Below are 19,859 nucleotides of genomic sequence, written 5' to 3'. Positions count from 1 at the left end.
CTTTTCCTCAAAATGTTGTAGCATCTTTCAGGACTCCCTGAGGAAGGAGATAGATGGGGGCTTTAAAGCAAGAGTCATTTGAAAGGCATCACTTTCTTAGCAATATATAGGAATGTTAATCTTGATTTTGCTATAATGGGACTTGAATCCACAACCCTCTGACTCGGAGGCTAGGAACTAGCAATTGCGCCAGCGCATGACTACATCATCACTAAGGTTGTATAAAGTTAAATTAACAAACGGAATTAAGTTACAGACAACTTTTCCTCTATCGTAATGGAAAAGGAATTTAGCAATTTCCTGTATTTAATGAATTGTTTTTGTTTCTTAATTGATAGTAATTTTGAGTCTTGCTGAGTGAGTTGAATAATCAGATTTTTTACCCATTTTCTTAGTAGGACTTGTTTCTTGTCATTTTAGGTGTGTGAGTATCTGTTCACTAGCATTCAGTATGGACGGAATGTTTCTGTCGGCCTCCAGTAACACAGAGACGGTACATATCTTCAAACTGGAGACACAAAAAGAAAAGTAGGTTAACACTGTAATAATTCTCAACAGGTAAAATTGATAAGCCTTCTAATCAAAAAATTCTCATGAAATACCTTCATAATAGCAATGTTCTGTTCTGCATACTACTTAAAAAAAGAACCCTTTTCCAACACATTCATAAATTATGCTTGTCTGAACAATTTTATCTGTGGTACTTATTTCTATGATCTGTAAGGCCTGCGTGCTTACGTGAACCACCTTGGTGCAGGAAATGAGGCTTGTACAGTGTTAAAACTGGGCAGATGTCCCACCCTGCAGTTTACCTTGTAGCAACTGATTTTGAAAATGCTTTGATATCATTTTGCCTATCTGACTCAGTTTGCACATGTGGAATGTTACAGGAAATTAATATATTTTTAATCAAAAGCAAAGCATGTTGCTGTGGGATTTGGAAGAAGGCTTTGTGCAGCAACACAGTCCTGAAAGGCGTGAGAAAGAGGGGACCAAGGAGGAGAATGATTCAATTGCTTTTTTATCTTTAAACATTTTGCTTTGTTCAGACCACAGGAAGAACCAACCACGTGGACTGGGTACTTTGGGAAAGTGCTCATGGCTTCCACTAGCTATCTGCCTTCACAGGTCACAGAAATGTTTAATCAGGGCAGGGCATTTGCAACAGTCAGATTGCCCTTCTCAGGACACAGAAACATCTGTGCGTTGGCAACGTGAGTATCCTGTTGATAAAAACTAAATACACCAGGAATTGTTTTACTTTTTAAAAAAAAAAATGGTGCACAGCAATATTGGACAGGCAAGCTAAATATTTAACTTTAAAATATTCAAGGTTCTAGTACACTGAATAAAGAATAAACTGTAACTTTTGACTGTTACTGTTTAATATCACCTTTCCATTATAGAAACATAGAAAACCTACAGCACAATTCAGGCCCTTCGACCCATGAAGTTGTGCTGAACATTTCCCTACCTTAGAAATTACTAGGCTTACCCAAAGCGCTGTATTTTTCTAAGCTCCATGTACCTATCGAAAAGTCTCTTAAAAGACCCTATTGTATCTGCCTCCACCACCGTTGCCGGCAGATATGACCCATCTACAACCACTCATTGCCTTCTGTGGGCAAGCCAGTTCTGGATCCACAAAGCAATGTCCACTTGGATCCCATGCCCCCTTACTTTCTCAATAAGCCTTGCATGGGGTACATTATCAGATGTCTTGCTGAAATCCATGTACAGGTTTCCCCCGCCATCCGATGGTAGAGTGTTCCTATGAAACGGTTCGTAAGCCGGAATGTTGTAAAGCGAAGAAGCAATTACCATTTATTTATATGGGAAAATTTTGTGAGCGTTCGCAGACCCAAAAATAACCTACCAAATCATGCCAATAATATATAAGACCTAAAATAACAGTAACATATAGTAAAAGCAGGAATGATATGATAAATACACGGCCTATATAAAGTAGAAATACTTTTCCACAATCATTGCTGCACTGTTCTCCGTAGCGAAAATCTCACGCAAGCGCTGTCGGCAGAAAATCTCACGCAAGCGCTGTTGGCAAAAATACTCTCTCAAGTAACCTTTAAGCTATGAAGCTGGCAATTCATACCAAATAACACGTAAAAGTACACAGCCTATATAAAGTAGAAATAATGTATGTACAGTGTAGTATCACTTACGGGAATTGGGAAGACAGCTTGCCGAGCACACTGATGACGGTGCTGTTAGACTGAGTCATCAGAGTTTAGGTGGTGCAGTGGTCCCCATCCTCTGGGCAGCAAAGCGATACTGATCCGCGAAGCATGCAGGGGTATAGCGGTAGCCGGGAGGCACACAGCAGATCTTTAAGAAAAAAGCTGAAATAAACATGCTAATTAATTAGGTGCCGCCGGGCACGTAATTGTCGGCCCAGATCAGAGGCGATGCAATCGGCAATACCTCGACTATACCCACTGACTCTCATAACTACCTCGACTATACCTCTTCCCACCCCGCCACATGCAGGAATGCCATTCCCTATTCCCAGTTCCTCCATCTCTGCCGCATCTGCTCCCAGGATGAGGCTTTCCGTTCCAGGACATCTCAAACGTCCTCTTTCCTTAAGGATCATGGTTTCCCTTCTACGGTGATCAATGATGCCCTCACCCGCATCTCCTCCATTTCCCGCACTTCGGCCCTCACTCCATCTTCCCGCCACCACAACAGGGACAGAGTTCCCCTTGTCCTCACCTACCACCCCACCAGCCTCCAGATCCAGCACATTATCCTCCGCAACTTCCGCTTCCTTCAACAGGACCCCACCACTAAGCACATCTTTCCCTCTCCACCCCTCTCCGCTTTCTGCAGGGATCGATCCCTCTGCGACTCACTTATCCACATGTCCATCCCCACGGATCTCCCACCCGGCACTTATCCTTGTAAGCGTAAGTGCTACACCTGTCCCTACACCTTCTCTCTTGCCACCATTCAGGGCCCCAAACAGTGCTTCCAGGTGAGGCAACACTTCACTTGCGAATCTGTTGGGGTCATCTATTGCATCCGGTGCTCCCGGTGCGGCCTCCTCTACATCGGTGAAACCCGACGCAGATTGGGGGACCACTTCGTTGAGCACCTCCACTCTGCCACAACAGACAGGATCTCCCGGTAGCCACCCACTTCAACTCTGCTTCCCATTCCCATTCAGATATGTCCATACATGACCTCCTCTACTGCCATGATGAGGCTAATCTCAAGTTGGAGGAGCAACACCTCATATACCATCTAGGTAGTCTCCAGCCCCTTGGTATGAACATAGAATTCTCCAACTTCTGGTAATTCCCTCCCCCTCCCTTCCACTATCCCTATTTCACATCACCTCCCTCATAGTTCCACCTCCTTCTAATACTGTGCATTGTTCCCCTGCCAATCATCTCCCTGCTTCCCCTTCCCCACCCCTTTGTCTTTCAAATTACTGTTTTTTTTCAACTACCAGCATTCTTCAAACCCTCCCCAAAGTTCTTCCTTCAGTCCTGACGAAGGGTTTCGGCCCGAAACGTCGACTAATCTTTTCAACTGATGCTGACTGACCTGCTGAGTTCCTCCAGCGCATTGTGAGTGTACCTAATTAACTAGCTTGTTTATTTCGGCTTTTTTCTTAAAGATGTGCTGTGTGCCTCCCAGCTACCGCTGCATTCTCCACGAATCGGTATCTGTCTGCGGCCTGGGGGTTGGGGTGGTGGGACACTAGGGCATCATCTCGTCGTCGTCTGTTTCCATTAGGGCAGGCAGCTCATCTTCTCCTATGACTGCCCGCCTTGAGGTTGAAGGTCGAGGTTTGTCGTCTGCTGTGGCTGATGTGGAAGGCTTGCTTGACTGCTGAGCCTCGCGCATTTTTCTATCACACAGTTCTTTAATAAGGACTCAAACCATCCTGCAAATATCCCCTAAACCAACGTACCCTTTCAGAATTAAAGTCGTACTTTATCATTGCAGCGAAAATCTCACGCATTGCTTCACGTTCAGTTCGCTACTGCATTCGGTTTTGATTATTATCCTTTCCTCTTCTAATTGCATCAGCTCTTCATCTATCAGTTCTTGGTGATGGGATGCCAAAACCTCTTCAATATCATCTTCGTCAACTTCCACAAGCCAAACTCACTTTGTCCTTACTTTGTTCACCACGATCAAAACGCTTAATTATGCCTAGTTTTAAGCTAAGTGTAACATCCTTACGAGCTCTTTCAGGTTTTTCCGATGCCCTGTACCTTAGAACTCATCTTGCTAACGGCTGCTCACAGGCACGTGTTTAAGCAATGCCGGCGAGAATGCCGTTCCGAATCCGGGGGAGAGCGGCTGCCCGGGGGACGTGCTGCCTTGTATCGCGCGCTGCTTTTTTCATGCGCTGTTTTTTTATCGCGCGCTGATTTTTCCGTGCGCTGATTTTTCTTTGTAACAGTGAAAACACCTTCTGTTAGCGAAAATAGGGAACTAATGTAGGTCTTTCGAAACAGTGAGGTTTCGTAAAGTGAATGTTCGAAAAGCGGGGGACACCCATACACTACATCTACAGCTCTACCTTCATCAATGTGTTTAGTCACATCCTCAAAATATTCCATCAGGCTCGTAAGGCACGACCTGCCCTTGACAAAGCCACGCTGACTATTCCTAATCATATAATACCTCTTCAAATGTTCATAAATCCTGCCTCTCAGGATCTTCTCCAAGAACTTACTGAAGTAAGACTCACTGGTCTGTGATTTCCCGGGCTATCCCTACTCCCTTTCTTGAATAAAGGAACAACATCCGCAACCCTCCAATCCTTCGGAACCTCTCCTGTACCCATTGATGATTCAAAGATAATCTCCAGAGGCTTGGCAGTCTCCTCCCTTGCCTCCCACTGTAGCCTGGGGTACATCGCGTCCAGTCCCGGCGACTTATCCAACTTGATGCTTTTCAAAAGCTCCAGCACATCCTCTTTCTTAATATCTACATGCTCAAGCTTTTCAGTCTGCTGCAAGTCATCACTACAATCACCAAGATCCTTTTCCATAGTGAATACTGAAGTAAAGTATTCATTAAGTACCTCTGCTGTTTCCTCCGGTTCCGTACGCACTTTCCCCACTGTCACTATTGATAGGTCCTATTCTTTCACGTCTTATCCTCTTGCTCTTCACATACTTGTAGAGAATGCCTTGGGATTTTCCTTAATCCTGCCTGCCAAGGCTTTCTCATGGTCCCCCAAGGCTTCTTCATGGCCCCCTTAGTACCGTGAACAGTTTTGGGCTCCTTAGCTTAGAGAGGAGAGGAATCACAGGAGGCTCACAAGGATGATTCCGGAAATGAAAGGGTTATTATACAAGGAACTTTTGATGGCTCTGGGTCTGTACTCGCTGGAATTTAGAAGGATGACGGGGGATCTCATTGAACCTTTCAAATGTTAAAAGGCCAGACAGAGTAGATGTGAAAAGGATGTTTCCCATGATATCAAGTTGTTCTTGGTATAATGTTTGTTGCTTTGACCTCAGATAAGAAAATAATTTCAAAAGTAAATAACAGAACAGCAAAAGAAACCAGTTAGCAGGAGAAAATTTGTAAAAACAATCTGAAAGGAAGAAATAGGAAATTAACAGTGGTAGGAAGAGCTAGGAATAGAAAAAAATGTGAGAAAGAAAGAGCAAGGGACATTTTATTTGAACAAATGTTGAGCAGTAAAAAGATGTTATGACCTTCCCCTCTTTGAAAGCAGAACAATAAACAATATCTCCTATTTGACAACTGCACATTTGGTTTTGATGTTCCAGAATTCAGAAGATTCCTCGGCTACTGGTTGCAGCAGCGGATGGTTATCTCTACATGTATAACCTGGACCCACAAGAAGGAGGCGAGTGCACACTAATGAAACAGCACAAGTAAGCAAAGTAGTGCCAGCAGGTTGAAAATACGCTCCAGAGCTCCAGAGTGTGAAATAATTACTTGGACTTTTCAGCTCTTAAGTTTAATCCCGTCTCTAGAGCAGAGTTCCCAACCTTTTTCGTGCCATGGATCTCTACCATTAACAAAGAGGTCCATGGACCCCAGGTTAGGAGCCTCTGTCCTAGATGTTTATGGATAGAATCACAATGGCCAATGCATGTTTTGTTTTGAATGCTCACCAGTGCAGTCCAGCTGCTGGAGGAACTCAGCTGGTCATGCAGCATCTATGGAGGGAAATGGACAGTTGACTTTGCGTTGAGACCCTTCAGTTTCTGCTGAATTCCTCCAGCATTTTTTGTGTGTTCCTCTAGATTTCCAGTATCTGCAATCTTGCGTCTCCTCACAATTCAACAGTCAAGGAATCGTAAGCCACTGAGCAGGCTTTGTGAATTCACTAGCCTTCAGTTCAGGTGAATTTTAACATTATATATCTCAAAAAAGAAAATTAGGTAAGTTTGTGTTGCAGTAGAGGCTGAGGAGGTTGTTGGGCATAGAAGAGAGAGGGTCAGAGTTTTGGATCAGTATGTGCACCTGTAATCAGGGTTAATGCTCAAAGGGTTGTTAGTGGATATTGGCAGTTGGTAGCTAAGTAGGCAGTTGGAGAATTTCAAGAGATTGGTGAGTGTATCACCAAATTAGTCGGAATAGGCCCTCAAACTCATTGAGATTGGGTGATGGAGTGGCAAGTAACCCAAGAGCTGCCAGAAGGGCCAGATATTAAGCAGGACCACTGGTGGTATGCTGGAAGTGGACTTCACTGAGATGTACCCTTAAATTCTATAGTGGGAATCGCAAGTTTTGGGAAGGCTGCAACTATTGTCCAACTTTTGTGATTGAAAAATATGTGAGTGGTCTATGATTAATGATAGCTTTGTCCCCAAAGGAAAATCTAAGACATTACAACACTAAGTCCCCATTTTCCACATTTGTATTTTAATTAAAATTGAATCACATGGTTCACAGATAAATGGCTGATATGATATGATCCAATTTATAAAGATTGATTTTCTAAAGCATAATTGGTGTGGCTGACTGAGAAATGATGTAACTGTATCTCAGGTTCAGTGAAAATAATATTGCATGACTTCTTGCTTTTCAAGGCTTGAAGCATCTTCCTTGGAATAACTATGCAGGAGGCAGCTTTGCAGTGTGTTGCATATACACTCACAAGATATCTGCATTTAAAATAAATGAAGCAATACTTTAAAAAAAAAAATCCTGATTGACAGGGAGAAACTGAAGAAACATTTGTGAAAACAGATCTAGATTGGGAGTCATGTTAACTGTGTAAAGCCATAGGTTTTGAGTGTGCCTGAATAATTTGATACTTGGCAGTATTTATTGAGTTATCCCACACGAGAGTTGAATTTTGATCTTCCAAGATGACCCATGCTAGAAGTTGTTAGTTTGTTGTTTTATACTAGAAATTGTCCTTAAGATCAGTTTCTTTTATCAAGGAGTATGATTAATGCTTAGAAATAATAGGACATAACTTGCTAGCTCTCCAGAATGCCACCATGCCCACAAATATAACACTATTAATTTATGTACAGTGGTGCTAGAAGGTTTGTGAACCCTGTAGAATTTTCTCTATTTCTGCATAAATATGACCTAAAATGTGATCAGATTTTCACACAGTTCCTGAAACTAGATAAAGAGAACCCAATTAAAAAACATTATATTTGTTCATTTATTTATTGAGGAACATAATCCAATATTACATGTATTTGTTGGAAAATGTATGTGAACCTTTGCTTTCAGTAACTGGTGTGACTCCCTTGTACAGCGGTAACTGTTGATCAGTCTTGCACATCGGCTTGGATGAATTTTAGGCCATTCCTCCTTACAAAACTGCTTTAACTCTGGGATGTTGGTGGACTTCCTTGCATGAACTGCTTACTTCAGGTCCCTCCACAACATTTCTATAGGATTAAGATCAGTACTTTAACTCAGCCATTTCAAAAACACAAATTTTCTTCTTTCTAAACCATTCTGTTGTAGATTTACTCTTCTCTTTCAATTCATTGTCTTGTTGCATTATCCAACTTCTATTTAGCTTCAGGTGATGGACTGCTACCCTGATATTCTCCTGTAAAATGTCTTCATACAATTTTGGATTCATTGTTCCGTCAATGATTACAAGCTGTCTAGGCTCCGAGGCAGCAAAGCAGCTCCAGACCATGATGCTCCTTCCACCATGCTTCACAGATGAGATATGGTTTTGGTGTTGGTGTGCAGTGCCCTTTTTCCTCCAAATATAGCAATGTGTATTCTTGTCAAACAGTTCAACTTTTGTTATAGCTGTCCACAGAGCATTGTCCTAGAAGCATTGTAGAAGATGGTCCTTTGCAAACTTGAGATGTGTTCTTGGAGAGCAGTGGTTTCTTCTGTGGTGTCCTTCCATGAGCACCATTCTTGTTCAGTGTTTTTTCTTATAGTGGACACATGAACAGAGACTTCAGCAAGTTCCAGAGATTTCTGCAGATCTTTTGCTGTTACCTTTGGGTTCCTTTTCACCTCCTTCAGCCTTGCACTTTGTGCACTTTGCAGGCTGCCCACTCCTAGGGAAAGTAGCAACAGTACTGAATTTCTTCCACATGTAGACAATTTCTCTTACTGTGGACTGATGAACATTCAGGTTTTTAGAAATGCTTTGGAGCCTTTTCCAGCTTCATGCATCTCTACAATTCTTCTTCTAAGGTCTCTTAAAAGTTGTTTTGATCGAAGCATGGATCACATAAACAGATCTTTCTTGAGAAAAGCAGGCTCTGTCAAGTAAACTGACTTTGTGTCTTTTTTTTAAAGAGGGCAGTGCACCTCCACAACCCACAGCTCCAATCTCATCTCATTGATTGGAAAACCTGAGTCCGAATAGCTTTTGTAGTAAGATTTACCCCAGAGGTTCACATACTTTTCCCACAAATGCATGTAATACTGGATCAATTTTCTCAATAAGTAAATGAAAAAGTACAGTATAATGTTTTATTTAATTGGGTTCTCTTTATCTAATTTTAGAAACTGTGTTAAGATCTGATTACATTTTAGGTCATCTTTATGCAGAAATAGAGAAAATTCTACAGGATACACAAACTTTCTAACACCACTGTATCTAATATCGATAATATTGTTGCAATCAACTTCATGTCAAAAGTTTCTCATGGGATTTTTTTAAGCTTTATTTGCCTCTAGTACTGAGGAAGCCACTCAAGTTAAATGTATTATGAGCTTCCAAATCAATCTGAACAGTTAACATGGGCAGAAATGAGAATATATGACACTTGCTTTATAAAATATACATACACAAGGGGATATAATATCTCATTAATAATGAGATATCATATAGTTGTGAGCAGATCGTTCACATGGAATTTGTATACCTGAAATTGGGTTAACCACGAGATATGTAACCCTAATTCATAATTGTATAACCCCCAATAAAATTAGAAATTGGCCAAAAAATGCGAGAAATAAAATAGCATTATGTTGGTGTGGACTCAAGTTCCTCTGCTAAAATTGGACATGTGTGATACAAGGTTGGGCTTAATTAAATACAGCTTTGATAATTTGCTGCACAACATTGGCGGGTACATGGGTACAAAAGGTTTAGAGGATTATGGGTCTACTACAGATAACAGGATTAGCTTAGCCGGGCATCTTGGTTGGTATGGACAAGTTGGGCTGAAGGCTCTGTTCCATGCTGTAATACTCTGACTAAACATCTGAGAAAAATTGAGCCCTTAAAGGCAAACTTTGAAGACAGCCAAGCAATAGCAACATTTGCAGTGGCCATCGTGGAGGAAAGGGGCAAGAGTGGTATGTGGAGGTGATCATGGATTTGATGAAAGAAATATGCCATTCACATTAGTGAGCTCAATCTCAGGAGGGCAGTCCTGTATGCCAGAGTGATGAAAACTTATTAAGGCCACCATAAGAAGAACCTTGCAGGAGAAGCACCGGTATCTGTCATTTGGGCTCTCTTGACTAACTACTGGTGAGCCATTAACAACCACTGAAGTGTGGATTTGGCACAATTATATAATCGGGGTCCTTTTGAAACTTTAATGTTTTATTCCTTCACTGTGCTGAAAGATGAGCCAGTGCTATTTTGCTGACATTTCCTTTTGGTTTCCTTTGTCATTGTCCCACTCCTGTTGCTCTTCAGCTTGCACTTCACATCCATCGGAATCTGTCTTCCACTTGAACCTGTTGCTTTCTTTGGATTGCTAGGTTTTACACTGTACACCATGTGACATTAAAGTCTTTGTACTGGTTGGCATTTCAATATGATTCTGATACCTGAGAATTGGAGGGCCGGGGGTTGGTGGAGGGTGTTAACAATGAGAAACAGAAATGGAAGACTGGAAAGAAAAAAACAATAAAATAATCAAAGAGCTATGGAGAGGAAGGAGCTTAAAGTTATTTTTATCATTTGATGAGTTCTGGCCAGCCAAACTAGATAACACATTCTTGGATCAAAACCCTTGCATCCTGGTGTCTTGAAGTGATTGCAAAGAAAGTGGATGTGGAATCAATTAAAATTTAATAGATTCGTGAGGAGTCACAGAGGATTGGAAAACTGCAAAGGAAATGTTACTATATAAAATAAAAAAGCAAAGTAAGAAATTGTGAGATGGTAAACCAATATCTATCGTTGGAGAAATTACTGGAATCAGTAATCCAGAAGGTAAAAGTGGGACATTTAGAAATCTAAAGACAAACAGATTCGGTATGGTTTCATGGAAGGGAAATTGTGTTTGACAAATTTATTTGAGTTCTTTAGGATGTAATATACATAATGGATAAAGGTAAACCACCAGATATAATGTAAGCAACACACTTCTAAAAGACATATGATAAGATTACTGCACAAAATAAGAACACATACAATTGTGGGTAATAGATTGAGAAAAGACTGTAGGACATATGAGCAAAATATGGCCATTTGGTCCATCAAGTCTGCTTCGCTATTCCATTACGGCTGAAGAGTGCAAGGTGCTTGGTAGACTTGAGATATGTGACAGGCAGGTTATGCCAGGTTGGTGAGGGGGAACAGAGGCAGAGGTGGGGGCACCAGCAGGAATGATTGATGAAGGCAAAGAGAGGAAGAGAGATAAAAGAAAACAAAAACTGATGGACCATGGTGGCCTAACATCGATTTTCACAATGGAAGTACATTTAAATACTAGTAAATGATAATTTAATAATAGTTGGAAAAATAACAACAAATTACTGTCGGGCTGAATCAAAACATTCAAGATCATGAATAAAAATAAAAATATCTGGGCTAGGAATCTACAACGGAGAATTTGCAGAGACTTCAAACAGCCAGAGACATCTCTCTCTGTGTAACACACGCAAAATGCTGGAGGAACTCAGCAGGTCAGGCAGCATCTCTGGAGTGGAATAATAGTCAGTGTTTCAGGCTGAGATCTTTCATCAGGAACTGACATCTGTATTGGTCGGAACTCCATGAAGAGGACATTTTTTTTGGATTATCAACTCATCATTTCACATTGAAGAAGATGCCACAATAGTGTAGCGATTAGTGTGATGCTATTACAGTTCAGGGTGTCGGAGTTCAGAATTCAGTTCTGGCATCCTCTATAAGAAGTTTGTATGTTCCTCCCTGAGAATGCGTGGGTTTCTTCCTGCAGCTCATTCGACCTGTTTGTCCTGTTTTTTGTTTGTCAGTTTCAGGTTATTAGTCATTAACTAGTGGGGTGCCACAGGATAAGTGCTGGGACCTCACCTATTTGCTATTAGTATTAATAACTTGAATGAGGTTCCCCTGTGTACTGATGTTGACCAGCCAAGTGTCCTAATGTGTACAATGCTAGTATAAATGGATATATTGTTTAAGATGTTTAAGTGATAATTCCATTAAGATTGTAGATTGCAAACTAACTTCTTATAAATATAAATATTTTGTTACCAATATATATTGTAATCAAGCAATGCACAGATTGTGACATCATTTGGTGCATGGCCAATCTAGGAGAAGCATCAGCCAGGCTTATATGAATTGGGTGTGGATGTGGCTGGGCTAGTTTACTGCTGGACACAACTTCAGCTGGGAATATTCAGGTTTATTAAGTTAAATTGATTTCATACACACAAAACAAAAAAGCACAGGTAATCATTTTCCAGACTGCAGTGATTTTTGTATATGTTGGTATGGAGTAAGGGAACTGCAGTTTAGAAGTGGTGTGCCAATGATCAGGAAAAAGAGAAGAGGAAGAATATATAACCATATAACAATTACAGCACGGAAACAGGCCATCTTGGCCCTTCTAGTCCGTGCCGAACTCTTACTCTCACCTAGTCCCACCAACCTGCACTCAGCCCATAACTCTCCATTCCTTTCCTGACCATATAACTGTCCAATTTAACTTTAAATGACAACATCGATCCTGCCTCAACCATTTCTGCTGGAAGCTCGTTCCATACATGAGTAAAGAAGTTCCCCCTCATGTTACCCCTAAATTTTGCCCTTTAACTCTCAACTCATGTCCTCTTGTTTGAATCTCCCCCACTCTCAATGGAAAAAGCCTATCCATGTCAACTCTATCTATCCCCCTCATAATTTTAAATACCTCTATCAAGTCTCCCCCTCAGCCTCCTACATTTCCAAAGAATAAAGACCCAACTTGTTCAATCTTTCTCTGTAACTTGGGTGATGAAACCCAGGTAACATTCTAGTAAATCTCCTCTGTACTCTCCCTATTTTGTTGACATCTTCCCTATAATTCGGTGACCGAAACTGTACACAACACTCCAAATTTGGCCTCACCAATGCCTTGTACAATTTCAACATTACGTCCGAACTCCTATACTCAATGCTCTAATTTATAATATAAAGAGGAATTTAGCAGATAAAAGGAACTGAAGATCAGAATGGTGTTCAGAAAAGAAACTCGACCTGCTTCTGTAGTTTAGATGGTACATGTTACAGTTTTGGTGCCGGGGGTGGGTGGGTGTGCTGTTGAAGAAATGTAAGGGAATTATTTTAATATTTGCTTTTTTTTTTAATAAAGATTTTCGATTTTTCCTCACAGGTTAGATGGTAGTGTAGAGCCTGCCAATGAAATTCTGGAGCCTTCACCACACGATCGTCCATTAGTATCTCAGACGTACAGTTCACCTGCTGCCAAAGTTAGCTATACTCCTTCATCACCAACACGGCATGGTAAGGAACTGCAGTTCTTGCACCTAGTTATAGTTAATACATTTAAAACTACATTAATTTATGAATAGATAAAAGAATAGGAGAATATGACAACGCGTTTGGATAAAGGAGGATTAAAGAAGATTCATTTGAAGCATAAAGCAATATGCAGTAAATGAAGGAAGAGCTCAGCAGGTCAGGCAGAGGACTAAACTTTCGATGTTTCAAGCCGAGACCTTTTTACTGGGCTGGAAAGGAAGGAGGCAGAAGCCAGAATAAAAAGGTGGGGGAGGGGAGTGAGGAGTACAAGCTAGCAAGTGATGGTAAGACCGTGTGAGGAGGAAAGGGGGAGGAGGATGATGTAAGAAGCTGAGAGGTGGTAGGTGGAAGAGGTAAAAAGCTGAAGTAATAATTTAGTTGGAGAGGGCAGCGGACCATGGAATAAAAGGAGGAGAATAGAAATTGTAAATATGACCACTTTCTAGTAAATGTGAATATGTGCTGAAAAGATTTGCTGCCAATTTGATATTGCTAATTCTGTTACCATTCAGGTAAGTGTCATAAAGATGGTGTCTTGTCCAAGTAGTGCTGCGCAACTACTAGGATAAAGCCAGATGTGGGTTGGTTTTATAATCTGTATGACCATGTGCATACCAAAAGCTTCATAAATTATACAAAGTGGAGTGATAAAGCAAGAAACAATGCCAGTCTTTGCAAGCCCTTATTGCTTAGGCTATTCAAATTATGGAGGTGAAATGCTATGATCAGTGGAAAATACTTATCTATTGATGTAATTGATAGGGCTAATGTAGAGATTCACTTTTGGCAGTGGAGTCACTTTTTAAATCAGAAGTTGTTGAAATAAGTTTTAAGTTTCAACCCAGCTTCTAATAGGCATGATCTCTTCAGACATGTATGTCATTGTTTGTCTTAAAGTTGGAAATGTCAGTCGAACTATTAGTCCCTGCATACTGAATGTGTAATCGTTTCAGCACTGGGTATTTGCAGGGGGAGCTTTAAATTCCTCGTTTGTAGCTTTGAAATTTTATTATGTAATGCTGAAAACGTGTTATGTAGGTCCCTCTGTTCCTCAGTACTCCCTAGGGCTCTATCATTCAGTGTGCATGTCCAACCCTTATTAGTGCTTTTATAGTGCCTCACTTCCTGCTTTAGGATTGAGTTGCAACTGGCAGTTTTTTGCCATGTTACTAACTGATCGATATTGTCACACAGCCTAAGGTTACTCTCATTATCAACAACAACAACTTTCATGTCATATGTTAACATATTTATCTTACATTCCTAACCAAATAATATGTATAACAAATAGTAAGGGTCCAAAAATCACAGGTCACAGGCTTTCAATCAAAAACAATCCTCCACCATCACCCTCTATCTCCGTATATCAAGCCAATTTTGTACCAATTTTTCCTTCTTGTCGTGGACCCCATGAGATCTAGTCTTTCAACTAGTTTCCCGTGGCCTTGCTAAAGTTATGTAGACTATACCAACTGCACTTCCTTCATCACTATATCTTGTTAGCTCTTTGAAATTTGGTCAGATTGGTTGGAGAAGATTTTCCCCAAACAAAGCCCTTCTGACTATCTTTATTTAAACCTTTTCAAGGGTAGACTAATCCTGTTCCTCAAGGATTTTTTCCAATAACTTCACCACCACTGATGTTACACTTGCATGCTTGTGATTCCCTGGCTTAGTTCTGAAGATTTAAGTCAGTCTAAGGACCCCTGTGGTCTCCCCACTTGTCTCCTATATCAGCCTGGGATACATTTCATCTGACCGTGAGGATTTATTTTTTAAACTTCTGGCATCTAATAATACCCTTTAACATGTTCAATATTTTCACCGTCAGTCTCCCTGAATTCTCCAATAACAACGTTCTCCTTAGTGGTTAATTTTGGTAGGTCCAATTTAAAGACTGAATATAATAATAATGGTAAGGCTCTTGGCAGTGTGGAGGATCTGAGAGACCTTGGGTCCGTGTCCACAGGATACTCAAAGCTGCTGCGCAGGTTGGCAGTGTTGTTAAGAAGACGTATGGTTTGTTGGCATTCATCAACCATGGGATTAAGTTCAAGATCCGTGAGGTAAAGTTACCTTGGTCAGACCCCACTTGGAGTACTGTGTTCATTACCTTAAACAGCTGTGATGTTTCTGCTGCTGGACCGTCGAGTCATCAGCCGGGTCCATCTGTCTTCAGGCGTTTCATCCCCTAACCCGGAACATCCTCGGGATGGTGGGACAGCAGAAGGTGGTCAGTCTTCTACCCTGGACAGTCAGACATCCAGCTACTCTCGTCCCTTCGCAGCCAAAGCCAACTGGACGCTCTCTTCGCTGCTTGGGCCATGGTGTTAATGGCTCTCTTCATGGTTCTCCCTTGTATCCCTAAAGCTGCCATCATCTTCCAGTTCTGGTCACCTCTCAGGAAGGATGTGGATACTATAGAGAGAGTGCAGAGGAGATTTACAAAGATGTTGCCTGGATTGAAGGGCATACCTTAGAAGAATAGGTTGAGTGAACTTTGCCTTTTCTCCTTGGAGTGATGGAGGATGAGAGGTGACCTGATAGAGGTGTATAAGATGATGAGGGGCATTGATTGTGTGGATAGCCAGAGGCTTTTTCCCATGGTTGAAAAGGGCTAACATGAGGGTGTTATGTACCCCTAGGGTTCATATTCTCTGTGGACTGTTACTTTAAAACATCGGGAGAATGAGACTGACTTTTGGACACTTTGAGCTCCTACAGAGAGAGAGAGTTATTTGATGGACAATCGATTTTATGGTTTCTCTGCAGTGTGTTTACATTTTACAAGGACAGTTGCAGACACAGGGAAACACATGCTCAGATTCAAGATGGATTCGGTCAATGGAAGACACCAGTGAGTCGGGTGCTGGTTTAAACTTTCAGTAGCCCAAAAGGGGTGAGTTAAGATTGATCCTGAGTATTGATAAATGACTCTCACAAGTTTTCTGCAACTAGAACAAGTTTGCAGGAAGAGAAGAGAGGAGAGAGAGGTTTGAAACAGAAGAAACCTAGTGACAAAGAGATTACTGTTTGGACTCTCTCTCTCTAAGTAGCCCGTGAGGGTGAATTTGTTTCCATTTGACTATGAAAGTGTGATTGTCACTTAGTTAATCCACAGGAGTGGGTTCTCTGGTGAGAGGAGTACCTTTGTGAATACCACTTGTGTTTTACCCTTGTTTGGGTGTGGTAGTTCACTGAAGAAAGGCACCCCTGTGGTAAAATCACTGTTGGAGTTATTTCATATGTCGTGGAACTGGATAATTGGCTATCACAGTTGTGTGTTTGGGATAACCTTGTGTAGAAACTACCTGTGTGTGATGATCCTTGCCTGGGTTGGTAGTTTTACCACTTGAAGATAGTACCTTAGTGATAAGCTACTGTTGGTGATAATCCATACGTGGATTCTGTTTGAGTATCCTGTGGCCACCACTTTGAGGTGTCCTGTAGCTGAATTCGGGTGTGGTACCGCTTGTGTTGAAAGGATATTCGTTGAAGATCACTGTCAGTGATGCTTCGTGTGTGGAGTGACACACGCACGGATTCGGACACTGGATGAGCTTTGTGTACCCACAGAAGGGTGAGTTTTGGAGGATCGATCAGTGGCCCTCGCAGTGTGGAACAGGGGTGACCGGTGGGAAGTTATCAGTGTGTCCAACCCTTGCCTGGGTCAATAGCTTTACCACAGAAGACGGTCTCCTTTTTGTGATCACATTCGGTGACTTTAAAGGATTTCCCAGGGCAGCGGAGGATCGATGGCATCGGCTTACCTGGAGAACTAAACACCTCTCTCTTTCTCTCCTCAATTCTACTCAACTAAATATCACGAACTGAACTGACTTTGTTTACCTACTATCGTAAGACTGTATCCAATTACCACCTAAGCTTGAAGAAGTTTGGGTTTTATATTTCCACACCTATTTATATGCATAATCTGATAACCTGTTTGATTTATCTGGTTTTATGTTACTGTATTGTGTAGTTACTAATAAAAATAGCTTTAGTTAAAAGCAAAACCAGACTCCAAGTATGTTCCATTTCTGCTGGTTCTTAAACCCGTTACGGGGTACATAACAAGGGGGCATAGTTTTAAGGTGTTTGGAAATGGGTACCGAGGGGATGTCAGGGGTAGGTTTTTCACACAGAGGGCAGTGGGTGCGTGGAATGCACTGCCAGTGGCAGTGGTGGAAGTGGTTACAGTAGGGTCTTTTAAGAGCCTCTTGATAGGTATGTGGAGCTTAGAAAAATAGAGGGCTATGTGCTAGGGAAATTCTAGGCAGTCTCTTGAGCCGGTTACATGGTCGACACAACATTGTGGACTGAAGGGCCTGTAATGTGCTGTCAATTTCTATTTTCAGATACATAAAGAATAAAAGTGAGGTGAGAGTAGATATTGGACTGCTGGGAAATGATGCTGAAGAGGTAGTAATATGGGACAAGAATTGGCAGAGGAACTTAATATAAGAATTCTGTGTCAATCAATGGAAGACACCAGCAGAATGTCTGAGATGTGAAAGTGTCAGGGAGCAGAATGTGTGTTGATAATAAATTTACTTTGAACATTGTAGGTATTGATAACAATCTTTACTCTGGAATGTTAAGTACCCAGTTCTACTCTTCTTTCACTAAGTTTTCGCCAAGATTCATTTGCTCTCTCAAATCAGATTTGTTAACTTTTTCAATATGGAATGATGTGCACTTAAACTATATCAATTAGAACTTTATTGCATTGACTGTATTCCAATGTATGCCGACATTAGTTGCTGAAATAACTGGAACTTGTATTTTAATATTATCTCTTCAATGTAGCCTACCCAGAGGACCAAGGAGCAGTGGGTGGAATTGACCCAGATGATGATTTGAATATTGGCACACTGCGAATGGATGAGGACAATGAAACTCCTCCCCTGATTCTCAAGAGCGAGTGACCGTTGAGTTGTACACTGGCACGTGCTGGGAGAGAACACTTGCAATAGATTGAATTGTGATGCTGCTGCAGACTTTTATTGTTGCAGGACAGTGAAGAAAAATATGGAAGGAACATTTTAAAGAATGAAAAAAAATTGTAGCTGTAGTTTAATTCTATAATATTGAAAACAAAATATATCGTTTTTCTTCCCCAGTGGCTTTTATTCATGTGAAGAATTTGATTAAATATAATGTATTTTTCCCCTTTTCAGCCAAAAACTGCCACCTCATGCAGCCTTGGAGCCTACTAGCTTTGCATGTTTACATGTGCCAAGATTTGAGAATATAGGAGTCACTTTAATATTGCCAGTCTGGTAGTTTTCCCAAGAACACATTTTGTCCCTCCATTCAGGGAAACTGGTTTCCAAAGTTTTAAGGTAGCAACCCTATCCCAACCCATTTTTTAAAATTAAAAAATCACTTCCAGCCTCCTGTAACTGTAATTTCCTGAGGTTTTGTCCATTTGCTAATATGGACTCAGCAGTATGAAGTTGTGGTCCTTCAAATTTCATTCCTTTGGGGAAATAACTATTGAGTTTTACTTTAAAACTTGCTCCAAAAGAGACTGTTCATTGAGTGTGACACTAAGAATGAATCTTAATCCAAAGGGTTTAAATATTGAGTGGATAATTGTAAGTTACTCTGAAAATAAAAGGTGGCATCCTATGTGTTTTTTTTTAAATCTTGTGATAGTTTTTTTTCAGAGAAGTGATATATAGGACATTACTCCTACACCTGACTCCTCGCATTTCTATATGTACAGCTAGGGGAGGGGGGAGTTACTATTTTGAATCCACTTGATTCTATAAAGATTTGGTATACTTTTGTTTTGATTTTGCATTTCCTTTCTCAGTGGCCAAGCTTCAGCTACCTGGTGCCCAGATGATACTGAAGTCTGTCAACAGCAAATTGTTTTTGAAATTTCTGTAGTGATTGGAATTTTTGCAATGGATGACTCTTTATTTTGACAATTGCTGCTACTGAATACACTTCAAATGCTAGTTATTAAAATTTGATAAGTAGATGGGACCATGGAATTAATGCTTCATCTTACAACTGTAAAGTGAACCTTGAGTGTTTTCATTTGAATGTTTTGAGTGACATATCGTATTGCAATATAAATTTTTTTTAAACTGCCAAGAAAAGTAATTTACAGCTACTGGTTTGCTGGAATTTGGCCATTTTCAATGTTAAGTGACATGGAGAGACCTTTTTTATTGTTTGTAGATAATTGGATCATCTCATATACAAACCCACCTGTTTAAGATAGAGGGGGAAAACTGGCTTATGGCACACTTCAAATCAGTTGTAATTCAAACAACAGGAATTCTGCAGATGCTGGAGATTCAAGCAACACACATCAAAGTTGCTGGTGAACGCAGCAGGCCAAGCAGCATCTATAGGAAGAGGCGCAGTCGACGTTTCAGGCCGAGACCCTTCGTCAGGACTAACTGAAGGAAGAGTGAGTAAGGGATTTGAAAGCTGGAGGGGGAGGGGGAGATGCAAAATGATAGGAGAAGACAGGAGGGGGAGGGATAGAGCCGAGAGCTGGACAGGTGATAGGCAAAAGGGGATACGAGAGGATCATGGGACAGGAGGTCCGGGAAGAAAGACGGGGGGGGGGGTGACCCAGAGGATGGGCAAGAGGTATATTCAGAGGGAGAAAAAGGAGAGTGAGAGAAAGAATGTGTGCATAAAAATGAGTAACAGATGGGGTACGAGGGGGAGGTGG

General features: G+C 41.1%; 1 protein-coding gene across 1 annotated transcript in view; it reads left to right on the top strand.

The window, feature by feature from the left end:
* Positions 1 to 19,582, top strand: part of wipi2 (WD repeat domain, phosphoinositide interacting 2) — a 94,221-nt gene extending 74,639 nt beyond the window's left edge. The window contains exons 8-12 of the mRNA XM_063058944.1: positions 421 to 528; positions 1,050 to 1,214; positions 5,784 to 5,891; positions 13,011 to 13,141; positions 17,969 to 19,582. Of these exons, the coding sequence (XP_062915014.1) occupies positions 421 to 528; positions 1,050 to 1,214; positions 5,784 to 5,891; positions 13,011 to 13,141; positions 17,969 to 18,087 (631 nt within the window). The 3' untranslated portion in view covers positions 18,088 to 19,582. The remainder of the gene's footprint in view (positions 1 to 420; positions 529 to 1,049; positions 1,215 to 5,783; positions 5,892 to 13,010; positions 13,142 to 17,968) is intronic.
* Positions 19,583 to 19,859: the final 277 nt, after the last annotated feature.

Source organism: Mobula hypostoma, chromosome 9, assembly GCF_963921235.1.
Source record: "Mobula hypostoma chromosome 9, sMobHyp1.1, whole genome shotgun sequence".
Classification (NCBI taxonomy): domain Eukaryota; kingdom Metazoa; phylum Chordata; class Chondrichthyes; order Myliobatiformes; family Myliobatidae; genus Mobula; species Mobula hypostoma.
The sequence above is the reverse complement of the archived record's forward strand: the minus strand, read 5'-3'. Positions and strand labels throughout refer to the sequence as shown.